The sequence below is a fragment of the Orycteropus afer genome, unplaced genomic scaffold (assembly GCF_000298275.1).
Source record: "Orycteropus afer afer isolate SDZICR_OR568_19922 unplaced genomic scaffold, OryAfe1.0 scaffold00498, whole genome shotgun sequence".
NCBI classification, from domain to species: domain Eukaryota; kingdom Metazoa; phylum Chordata; class Mammalia; order Tubulidentata; family Orycteropodidae; genus Orycteropus; species Orycteropus afer.
Window position 1 is genome coordinate 670,192 of NW_006922085.1, and position 13,033 is coordinate 683,224.

General features: G+C 38.6%; 1 protein-coding gene across 1 annotated transcript in view; it reads right to left on the minus strand.

Moving 5' to 3' along the window:
• Positions 1-13,033, minus strand: part of PRKAR2A (protein kinase cAMP-dependent type II regulatory subunit alpha) — a 215,917-nt gene that overhangs the window by 90,075 nt on the left and 112,809 nt on the right. Inside the window, exons 2-4 of the mRNA XM_007955306.2 lie at positions 9,992-10,027; positions 3,696-3,748; positions 1,323-1,406 (exon numbers count right to left, since the gene is read on the minus strand). Coding sequence (XP_007953497.1) covers positions 1,323-1,406; positions 3,696-3,748; positions 9,992-10,027 — 173 coding nt within the window. The remainder of the gene's footprint in view (positions 1-1,322; positions 1,407-3,695; positions 3,749-9,991; positions 10,028-13,033) is intronic.

Sequence of the window (13,033 nt, forward strand, 5' to 3'; positions counted from 1 at the left end):
AATGACATGAGACAAAGTATATGTGAACTGCTGTATGAAAAGTGAATTTACTCTGTAAATCTTCACCCAAATCCTAATAAAAAAAAAAAAAAAAAAAAAAAGATTATGTGTCAACGTGGCTGGCACCTGGATGAAATTATGCTCCATGGTGAGATCGGTAATCAATTCCAGGGTGGAATCTATTGGAGCAACAGAGTAGCTGCCTTAGGGATGTGATCTGCTTCCAGGATATAAGGAGAATCACTGCAGCTTTTTGACACACTTGGACCCTGCATGTAGCCAAGTCTTCATTTAGCAGCCTGCCATATTTCCTGCCAATCTTGGGACTGTCTCTGGACTTGAATTACTGGCTTGCCATGTTGTTTGGTAACATTGGAACTGTGCCATTTTCATTTGTCAACCTTGGGCTTGTCAGCCTCAGCAGCCAGCAGCTGCCTGAATGAAGAAATACCTCTAGCTCCAGCGGGCTGGGAGCAAGAGGCAGAGCTGAAGCCCAAGGTCAAGGGCTTTTCACCCAGCCCCTGGAACCTGGCCCTTTGAACTCAGTCTTCTAACCTCTAAAACTTTGCATAGAATGAACTCCTATTTGTTAAAGCCATTCCACCTGTGGTATTTCTGCTGGAGTGGCATGAAGTAACCAAAACATTGGAAGTCTCGTCTCATCCTTCCCACCTCTGATCATTCTGAGATTTCCCAATAGGATCAACACATCAGTCACTCAAGTGGCTTCAATGTGTGACCCTCAAAGTTGAGGGAAAACAGGAAATCTGGATTCCCTGTCCCCAGGATGTAGGCCCTGCTCTCTACCATGAGAAGGAGGTCTGGACCATGCCACAGATCCTATGCCAAGACTCTGCAGACACACACTCACAAGGGGTGCTCCACCCCTAATGCCTTAACTGAGAAGCACTCATACACTTCTAACAGGTAAACTGCTACCAGTGAAGACTTCATTCACACTGTTATTTTCAGAGAAGTCAACCCCTTTGTAATATAAATCCAGATACTGCAAACTAAGCCAGGATCACGCATAGCTGAGCATTTTCTTGCAAAGACCAAATCACATGGTCATATATGGTATTTACCTTCACTTAGTTTAGAGGAGGCACCAAAACATCCCAGAAAAATATTAAACATCATCTGAAAAGCTGGTGTTTGGGTTATGGTGATCAACACAATAATTTTTTTTTTTTTAAATAAGATGTGTCTAAAGTTTTATGCCTATTTGATTTGTGGCTAAAATGCTAAAAATTGTTTAAGAGACAAATGGAAAAAAAGCTAAAAGATCATTATAACAAAAATATTTTAAAAGTCAATGTTACCTGATCAAGATTTTTGAAAAGGAGAATATCTTTGCAAGCTTCCTGAAGTCTGCATCTCTGTTCATCAGTTTTGGGATGAATCACCTGTCAATCCAAATAAAACCAAGGACATTTTCTTATTCCATTTTAAAATCACTCACTTATAAATTGGTATATTTCTTTCTCTGAACAAGTGGGAAAAATAAAAGCAGTTTTTACTATAATTTTAATTCTACACAAATCTCAAGCAATGCCTTGAACATTGAAGGGCAGTATGATATGAGGGTGAAGAACACCAATCCAGCAATCACCTGCTATGTGGCTGACAGCGGGTCAGCTACCCCATGGGAGCCTCTGGGATCTCATGGATAAAACAAGGGTGATGAATTTGTTCAGTCAACAAATATTAAGCATCTACTAGGTCATGGGCACTGTTATAGCTCTGGGAATACAGCTGCAAATCCAGAGACAAAAAATACTTGCCTTCATATTGAATAAATATAAAGTATGCTGGAGAGTAATATAAGAAGAGTGTGTGTGTGTGTGTGTGTGTGTGTGTGTCTATGTGAGGCCTCCCTGAAAAGGTGACATTTATATAGAAATCTGAAGTGAGGATGACCAAAGGAGTAAATCTACTAGAGGGAGAGCACTTTAAGAAGAGGAAAGAGCAAATAAAAACAGGTTTTATGGTGGGAGCCAGAGTAGCATAGTTTCAAAATATTCAAGAGGCCACTGTGGCTGGTGCAGAGTGAGGGGAAGAGATCAGGCGGAGACAAAGTTGGGGGGGTAGGGGTGGTAATCAAATCACAGAAGGCATTGTAAGTCATGGAAGGACTGGGACTTTTCTCTAGTGACATGGGGGCCATTTGAGGGCTTTAACAGAGGAAAGAAAGGGACCTGGCTAATGTTTTAAGAGGATCACACTGGCTGCTGAGTGAAGAACAGCCTGGAGAGAGGCACAAGGGGAAGGTAGGAGGCACCTGTGATATAGATAATTCCAGGGACATATGGTGGTAGTTTGGACCAGGGTCATTGCCATGGAGGTGTTGAGAAGTAGCAGAATTCTGGATGTGTATTGAAAATAGAGCCCATTGGATTTGCTGAAAAACTGGATGTGGGTATTAAAGAACAAGAGAGTTGAGTGTGACCCCAAAGTTTTGGATCTGTGCAAATGAAAGGATGGAGCTGTCATGAACTGAGCTGGGGATGACTGTTGGGGGAAAAGAATCCTTAAAGGGAAATAATCAAGAGCTCACGTTAAGTCTGAGTTGCCTATTGACATCTAAGTAGAGATAGTGAGTAATAAGTGGTACTTATGAATTAATTGTCATGAGGATTAAATGAGTTAACATGCAGAGTGTTTAGAACAGTTAGTAGGTGCTCAAAACTATTATTACTCCTATTGTTATAAATAGGCAATGTTTATTGAATTAGAAAAAAATAATTATCATCAAATATTGTCATAATTGAGAGACCTATCAAGCTTCTTCCTAAGTTTCACCATTACCCTGAAAAAAGATAAATTATTTAATCTGGTAGTGTAGTGCCTAAGGCTGCTAACCAAAAGGCTGGCGGTTCAAACCCACCAGCCACTCCTCGGAAGGAAGGTTGGGCAATCTACTTCTGTAGTGATACTACCTCAGAAACCCAAGGAGGCGTCACTAAGAGTCAGGTCCAACTTGACGGCACATTAACAACAACAACCAACATGTCAAAAATGTTAAGTATTTCAAATTCAATAGAAAAAATTAGCAAAAACTGTTTTAACTTTTAAAAGTCATCAAGAATTTTATAATAGAACAAAAAAAAATGTCAATCTACATATCTATTATATTCACACAATGGTAACATTATTAGAATGCCTCAGAAATCTTTCATAAGCTACTCTTTTAAAATTATTTTCAAAATACTCTATAAAATGGACCTCACACAAATACCATTTTATGTCAGTAATCCTAGACCTATCCCATCATTTTCAATGGCTGCAGAGTCTCTGGATTTGAATGTACTATAATTTGACCCCTGTGGTTTAATCTCTACTTGGGATCATTCAGGCTGTTTCTATTTTTCACTATTACAACATTGCAATGATCCCTGTTTATACATCCTTGGGAAGGATCCAAATATTAGGAATGAATTTTCATTCAAAGAACTGCTGAGTCAGTTGGCTTCACTATCTTTAAGGTTTCTCATGGCTACAGCTATGCAATTCTTCTCACCATGCCATCAACAAGTGCTGCTTTCATTCTTCTTAATATTTGTCAATCTGTCCCATAGAAAATGGCATCTCGTTGATATTTTAATTTGTATTTATTTGATTATCAGCCTGATTAGACTTTGATGTGGGGGAGGGAACGAGTCAGTGGGGACTAATACCTTTGTTGTAGTTCTTACCCTTGGATCAGTGTCTTCCTCTTCCTCATCAGGGTTGTAGGATTCAGCACAGACTAAATTGAGAGAAAGAGGAAAATGTATTAAACAGATGTGTGCTTTTTACTGGAAAAACAGGAAGTGAACACAATTTCCTTTTAGTCACTATTTTATACAAAAAGCTGTTGTGATCTTTTTTATCCTTTTTTCAATGAACAGATACATTAAATACCCACCAGGGCCAGGCATTCTGTTAAGTGCTGAAAACCCAGCTTTCTAGGGATTGGTAGTCCCAAATGGGAGAGATAATGAAGTGTATCCTACTAAATTCTATGGTAGTGGCAAGGACAAACAAGTGGTGTTGCCTCTGCTGAGTTACAAGGGAAGAGGTCAAAAACATTTAAGTACAATACATGTAACATAACCAAAGTGATACGGATCAGTTAAAATAGCTCAAAGTCATTATGTGCACATATAACTTAAAAATAAAAATGAATTTAAAGACAAAAAAATATTTTGGGTCAGTCTCTGTTCTGGGTACATTATAACGTAAGAGATCTAAAGCTAACTTGATTTTCTTTGTAAGTATTCTGTGTTTGTGCTAGGAGCCTGCAGGACTTGTCTTTCTGCCTACAATTCAAACATTTCAAAAATATTGATTTCATCATTATTTACAATAGCAAAATATCAGAAATTACATAAATACACATTTGAATGATGCAACTATAAGAAAGAATGATAAAGAGCTAAAAGAAAAAAGGTAAGGTGTACAAGAGTACATATAGTATGCTATCCTTTCCATACAAAAGGGCTTCCATGAGAAAAAAGAATGAAAGAAAAATAAATATATATATGCATATTTTTCCAAAAGGAAACAAGAAGGATAAATCAGAAAGTAATGAAATTGTTTTCCTAGAGTGTAGGTAAAAACAAGAAAGAAGGGACCTCTCTCTCACTGCCATTGAGTCGAATCTGACTCGTAGCATTCCCCTCCTTGGGTTTCCGAGGTGGTATCACTACAGAAGTAGATTGCCCAACCTTCCTTCTGAGGAGTGGGTAGTGAGTTTGAACTGCCAGCCTTCTGGTTAGCAGTCAAGTGCCTTAGGCACTATGCCACCGAGCTCCTAAAGAAGGGATAGTGAACTTAAATCACACTTCTCTGAGAAACTCTCTTACAGTTTTGATGTTTAAAAAACCCATTGCCGTTGAGGCATTTCTGACTCACAGCAATCCTATAGGCAGAGTAGACCTGCCCCATAGGGTTTCCAAGGCTGTAAGCTTTACAGAGGCAGAATGTCACAACTTTCTCCTGCAGAGCAGCTGGTGGGTTTGAGCCACCAACCTTTTGGTTAGCAATCTAGCACTTAACCACTGTACCCACCTGAGCTCTTTTTTGATGTTTTACAAATTTAAAAATTAAACGAAACTGATAAGGAAAGGAAGATCGTAAAATTGAATACGAAGAGAAACAAGTAAACCTAACCATGCATCAGACTGGCAATGGTAACATAACCACAAAGAAGGAAAGGAGAACTATTCCAAGTAGCTTCTAAACATAGTACTCAGACTATCCACTATCAATGGGATATAGTCCAAGGACAAAAAAGAACTGCTGCTGGTAGCAATACTGGTACAGCAATTCCAAAACTCTCTTGTGCATATTATAGTAGTGAGTAAATAAGTACACATGTTTTTGGGACCCAAGCTTCTTACTAGGGAGAAGGTGGATACAAAGATGGAACGGAAAAAGGATTAGAATTAGAAGTGTCAATACAAGTCTTGATTTTTAAATCTTACCCTTAGGTAATAGTGGCAAAAGACAATGAATTGTCCAGTGAATAAAAAGAATTTTGCATCCACTGGTAAAACGGTTTTGTCAGGAATGATCACTGGTGTTACCCAGAAAGTTGCAAACTTGTTCCTTCTTCACAATACAGGTCATTTCAGCTTGGGGAAAGTTTTCTTCTAATAAACACTCGATTATTTGTGTTAGCTATGTGACCTGGGGTGATTTACTGCAACTCTTCATCCTCTCTTCTGCATAACAGGGCTAACAGTAGTGGGTACCCTCTGAGAACTGACGTAAGAATTCAAGCAGACAATGTGCCTGGCATGCAATAAATGCCAACTTCTCCAACTATTACTACTATTACTTCTGTTTTATCTGTTCTGGTTTTCAGAAATATTAATTATTGTTACCTCTGTCTCAGCTCTTTCTGTTCTCTATGTCAGCTCTTCCAATGATTACCTTTTCTACAAGACTGCCTTCCATTACAGTTTTGCCCTTAACAATTGTGCTTTTCATTGCCTTGTTTATGTATTTAATTGCTGCTGCTCACTGTTTTCAGTTTCCTTACAATCTTTCCTTACCATACCACCCATTCCCTTTTTCATCTCAGTCTATTATGTCCTTTGGCTTTTCACTTCCACTTTATAAAGTGGTAAAGTGGATCAATTCTTGCACTCTACTGAGCTTTCTGCAGTGGACCTTTCTAGTCTTTATTACTCTTATATATCCTTAATCTGCCAAATTCACTCATAGGCCCTGTGATGTTTCTTAAGAGTTTCTTTCTTACTTATCCTAGAATTTAGGAATGATATATTCAGACCCAGTATTTCTTAGCAGACCAAGAATATTAATGGTTCTTGATCCTACTTTCAACTCATTTGTGTGTATGGCCAAAAGACCCCAAATATGTACAACTAGGGGACAAGCTGATACATACCATTCCCAATTTAACTCTCAGTTTCTTCAAGGCCATTTATTCACTGCAGCCCTGATCTAGCCACATTCCAGCTTCCCCTTCCTCGCTGATTATCTGAACTAATACATTACCTGAGAAATGCTGATTTCTAGCATGTCCTGCAGACAAGACTTTCCCTTCCCAATCCCAATCTGTTACACTCAATTTGTGTGGGCCACTCCTCCTGTGCTATAATGCCATCAATACTCTGCTTGCCCAATAGGGACCCAGTGTCTTTAAACAGATAGAGAAAAAGTAGGGGCAGGTAAGAGGGCAGACACCATTCAAGTCCCTGAAATACCATTAGGTGATGTTCTGCTCAGCCACTGGCTAGTGTAGGGTTTGGGTCGCTGAGCACAAAAGTGACAATGTGCTATAGGGCCAAATCACTCCTGTTTCCCCAAGATGTATGTTTATATCAGTTCTGCCCTTAGGTTCAAGGAAGATACCTTCCTGAGTTCCCAGCTATTTTTGCTGCTACGTTTTGCATCTTCATAGGTATTCTGGTAGGAGACTGGGGAAACTATTGAGTTTAGCTAACCAGATACCATGTTAAACTGTAAGTAGCTTGCTTCTTGGTTCTTTGCACTCTTGATTTTGATTAACATTATCATTGTCAGCTCAGTTTTCTAAACTAGATATTTGGAATTAATCACTAACTTCCTTCTTTCACCTCTTATCCAACTGAATACATCAAATTTTGCTTCAGAAATACCCACATACAGAATTGTTATGGACTGGACTGTGCTCTCCCTTAAAATATGTGTTGAAATCCTAGCCTCTATCTGTTGAATATAATCCCATTTGGGAATAGAATTTTCTTTGTTATGTTAGTGAGATCATAAGGTGTGTTTTAAACCCCAATTACTTTTGAGATATAAAAATAACAGATTAGGCACAGAGACAAGAAATCTTAAAAGAAGAAGGATAGATGCCATGAGGAAATCACCAAGGAACCTAAAGATGCCAAGAATAATACTAAAGATGATGAGACAAGGATTTCTACCTGGAGTGAACAAAGAACTGGTACCCTGAATTAGGACTTCTAGCCTCCCAAACTGTGAGAAAATAAATTTTCATTCATTAAAGCTACACACTTGTGGTGTTCCTATACAGAAGTACTAAGAAACTAAGACAGTGATCTATATCCAGTCTATTCCAATTGTTATTCCTTGGTCCAGGACTTCAAAGTGTCTACTTAAGAGTAAACCATTTAAAAAGCCTTCACTTTGGGAGATAGATGGGTATATGGGAATTGTTATGTTTTCTTCACTTTTGTGTATGTATGAAAAGTCTCATTTAAAAAGTAAAAAAAAAAAAAAAGCCTTAAATGATGAAACCATAGAATTTTACTGATAATGACACTTACAGGTGTTTTTACACAAATAACATGAGCCTTCTATGTTTGTTTACCAACCTCTCCCTAAAGCTTAAGATCTGTGCAATCCCCTACACAGTCTCGAGAACAACAATGTATATCAGGAGATGCTTGAGAACTACTGAAAGTGCAGACCGAAGAGCAACACAGCCACTTGTTAGAGGGAATTTATTTTTGCTTCAGTTCTCCAGCAGATGTCACTAGTCAGCAATATGAAGTGGTCCCAAAAGGCAAAACAGAATCAAGCACAATTTCTCCTTCCCAATTCTAATTGGTGCTTCCTTCATCCAGAAATGTGAATCATTAAAATGTGCTCGTGAGAAAAATCCTTTCATTCTTATGAAATATAAATAAATAAATGCATACAAATGTCCAGGAAAATTTTCCATGAAAAATTTCAAAAGGTTAAAAATCATGATAGAAAATTTACTTGAAAAAAATCTAGACCATGGTGACATTGAGGAAGACGAAGACATAGAGAGGTACATAGGAGGTACAGGCAACAAAGATGAACCCTTCTGCACATTCAGTACTGCGTTGTCAGTGAAGGAAAACATGGGTATACACATGGATAGATGGGTGGACAGGCTGAACTATTAGGTATATCTATGCAGAGGGAAGTGTACCCAAAACCATGTATAGAGTTGGCAGACAATGGTTCTACAAGTGTATTTATATGTTCTGTAAGAATTCCCAGGTGTATAGAAGAGCTGACTAGGGACAAGGATGTAGTCACCACTTGGTCGTAGCCAGCTACCCAGAGGGAGTGAGTAGTTGAAACAGTGGGCCTGGGACCATAGTTGCAGGGAACATCAAGCTCAATTAGCATAACATACTACACAAAACATTGTTCCACCTCTCCTACTTTGGCAAGTAGCAACTGGGATCTTAAAATCTTGCAAGCAGCCATCTAGATGTAATGATGGGTCTCTCCTTGTCCAGAGCAAAGAAGAATGAAGAAAACCAAAGATGCATGGAAACAATTAGCCTCCATGAATAATGGTACACCATGCAATCTTCAGGCTACATGACTAAGAGACCAGAAGAACTAGATGGTGCCTGGCTATCACTATCAACCACTTGGAGGGGGATCTATGTAAATCATTTGGAAAAAAAAAAGGGGAACCAGGTTTGCTGGTCTGATAGAGCATGGTGGAACCACTGAGACTATGGCCCCTAGCTGCCCTTCAGGTCTGGAATTGCACCCACTCCTGGGGCCTTCCAGCCAAACAAAAGACAGGCATATGAGGTGAACATTTACCTGAGGAAGAGACACTCCTTGGAGAGAACAATCATGGGAGAAATAGGGCTATTTATGCACAGGGAGACAGCTCAGGGAAGAGGTAAACTATTGGGAGGAAGTGGGAGGGGAGCTGTTGCATTGGGGTAAACTGTCAATGTCATGAGACAAAGTGTATATGAACTGCTGTATGAAAAGTGAATTTGCTCTGTACACTTTCACACAAATCACACACACACACACACACAAATCTAGAGCATAACAGATAAATGAGCAAAATATCATCAAATTAGTCTCACAGAAGAGAGTACAAATAGAGTTCCCGTATTTGGAAAACATTCATTTTTATTAATAATCAAAGGAATGCCAAATAAAACAATCAGAATTACTATTCCTAATGCATTTCCTGAATTGAAGGAGTGGTCGCCTTCCATATTGCTGAGGTGATGGTAGAAAAGAGGCCTGTGCAGGGTGCCTTTCTCCCAGAGACCCATCCTGTAGACTATCTCTACAAAGCAACACAGAGAAAAGGCCAAGGCAATGCTCAGTCTCTGACCAGAGAATTCCACTCCCAAGACTGTAACTAAAGAAATAGTTTTAGTGGCTCAAAAAGCTAGATGAAAGAAGTTAAAAGCAACATAACCTAAAATACAAAAAAAAAAAAAAAAAGAGATGGAAGAGCAAAAATAAAAATGTCCAGTATCAGAGAAAGCAGTTTTCAGAAACCATTATTATGAATATGAAAAAAATATTAATGACATAGATTCAATATATACATACATATTCAGAACTTAGAAACAAAAATCAAATAGAGGAACAACAGGTATTTTACTTTTAGCATAATGTTCTGTAATGCTGTTAACTTATCTTTTTATTTAAAAGATCAGTTTGTTTTTATTTTAAGATAACTTATCTAAAAATAGCATTTTAGTCGTATGTAAGGGAAGAGATCACATACCTGATACTCGCCTATTAAATCTGGTAGGAGCTGGAACTGCAAAACAAAGTAGTAATATTTAATCAACATCATGTCACATGACACCATTTTTGCCCTCCCTTTTACAAAGACTTTTGACAACAGAATTAAAGACCTCAATATCAAGTAGTGGGTCAGTTCATATTCTTTCCTAAATCACTGTTCAACATGATCATATAAAGGCAATATAGAAAAGAAAATATTTCTTTGAAAACAAGGTCTCAATAATTTCAACATACTTAAGATGTCAAATTTATTTCTGCTCACATCCATGTTCCATCTAATTTGTATCATACCAAATAAGAAAAAAAAAAAAAAAAAAACCCTCATTGCCATCAAGTTGGATCCAACTCATAGTGATCCCTCCTTGGGTTTCCAAGGCATTATCACTACAGAAGTAGATTGCCCAACTTTCCTTCTGAGGAGTGACTGGTGGATTTGAACCACCAGCCTTCTGGTTAACAGTCAAATGCCTTAGGCACTACACCACCAGAACTCCCATACCAAATAAGAAGTCTAACAAATTTATTGTTAACTTTAAGATAAACAGTTGCTAAATATTTTTCTTTAATATTCTTTAAAGATAATCTCCAGATCTCATAGATAATATCATTTAAATTTCATTTTAAATAATTTAATGAGGATTACAGGAAAACGGAAGTCCCTGGATGGTGCAAAAGGTGCTCTGGCAGCACAGTGGTTAAGGCATAACCTGCTAACCAAAAGGTCAGCAGTTCAAACCCACCAGCCACTCTGTGGGAGAAAGATAAGATGGTCTGTTTCTGTAAAGACTTACAGCCTCGGAAACCCTATGGGGGCAGTTCTATTCTGTCCTACAGGGTCACTATGAGTTAGAAAGGACTCGATGGTAGTGGGTTTGGTTTGGGTTTGGGTGGAGATCTATTGTCCCCTAAAATCAGCCACTGAAAAGCCCATGGCACTCAGTTCTACTCTGATACATGTAGGGTCAACATACATTGAAGTCAGCAGTAACTGGTATGGTATGGTACACTAAAATGGAAAATACAGCAATCATTAAGTAATACTTCCCTATGTGGGTGGGTTTTCTCCTACCCATGTCAGTCTATTAGTGAAAAAAAGAAGTAGCATGCCTTTACATTAAAAATAACTTTTTTTCTTTGCTAAAGTTTTTCCACTTTTCACATATCATGTCTTATATTTGAAGGTTATATGAATTGTTACTAATAAATTATATCAGCTGAATAAAGTTTTACCGTCTAAATGTATTCTGATTATTTCTATTAAAAAAATACATCAAATACGCTTTTCTATCCCCCAAAAAAGAGAAACTTGAGGATTAGTGAAAAATTGGAGATGGCTCAATTTGGCTCAAGCCAAATTCAATAAAGGCCTCTGAAACAAAAAATAGGCCCAGGAGGGAGGTAAATGCTCATTTATCTTAATAAGAGTAGAATTAACAATTTGCATAACATTTGTTGTCCTTGTTATGTGCCATCTAGTTGGACCTGACTCATAGTGGCCCCTCTTTGGGTTTCCAAGGCAGTATCACTATGGAAGTAAATTGCCCAACCTTCCTTCCAAGGAGTGGCTGGTGGGTTTGAACCACCAGCCTTCTTGTTAGCAGTCAAGTGCCTTACGCACTATGCTACCAGAGCTCCCTTGCATAACATAGGGTTTGTAAAAATCTTGCTACTGGAAGAAATAGGCAAAAATTGAAAAGAAAATCAGTCATTACTAACAAAAAGGACATTCAACTGTTTCTTACTACTTCTCTAGTTGAAAAGGTGGTTGTTGCTGTGTGCCATCAAGTTGATTCAAACTCACAGAGACCATACAGAACAGAGGAGAACTGCCCCACAGGGTTTCCAAGGCTATGAGTCAGGTTTGACTCGATGGCACATAACAACAACAACAATCTTTACAGGAGAAGACCACCAGGTCTTTTCCCCAGAGGAGCAGCTGGTAGGTTCTAACTGCAGACTTTTTGGTTAGAAGTGAGTTAACCGTTGCACACCAGGGTTTGTGAGCGAAAGGGTTGTTGTTGTTGTTGTTATGTGCTGTCAAGTCGGACCCGACTCATAGCGACCTCTCCTTGGGTTTCCGAGGCAGTATCACTACGGAAGTAGATTGCCCCATCTTCCTTCTGAGGAGTGGCTGATGGGTTTGAACCGCCAGCCTTCTGGTTAGCAGTCAAGTGCCTCAGGTACTATGCTACCAGAGCTTCTGAGTGAAAGGGTAGATCAGTCAAAATAAATCTACCTACTAGCAAAGCAAGACAATCAATTCAGTCCACAAATAGATTTTAAGTGCCTAAAAACAGTGCCATGCACTGTTCTAGACAATTTGGGAGATAACTGGTGAACAAAATGAAGACCTATGATTTCATGGAGCTTGAATTCTAGATTGAGAGGAATGGGAGACAGTTTCCTTTGATCTTTTGAAACATATGGGCCTATCCTCACTCAGGATGGCAGATGAAATGCAAACCAGTTTAAGTCCTCAACCCAGGCTCCATGGATTTTCACAGTTAAGGCCCTATTCAACAGGGGTGCACAACCCAAAATTACAAAACACACTATGAAACAATTTAGTGACAGTGATATCAGAGAACACTTCAAACAAAGGACGGGATATCAAGATCACAAAACTATTATAAAGCACTCAGCTGCTAACCAGAAAGTCAGCAGTTTGAACCCACCAGCAGCTTTGCAGGAGAAAGATATGGCAGTCTGCTTCTGTAAAGATTTATGGCCTTGGAAACCCTATGGGCAATTCTACTCTGTCCTACAAGGTCACTGTGAGTTGGAATATAGTCAACATTGGTAGGCTTTGGATGTGGCACTTGAAATTATTAAAGACAGAAGGAATCAAAAGCATCAATAAAAGTATAAGATACAACCAAAAACACAAGAGATTTTTTTTCCTTTTTTAAAAAGAACTTCTAGGGGGCAAGATGGTGGACTAGGCAGAAGGACTGCATAGACCCTCTTCAACAAAGAAAAGGGAAACCAATTAACACAGACACAGAAGATAATCTTGGAC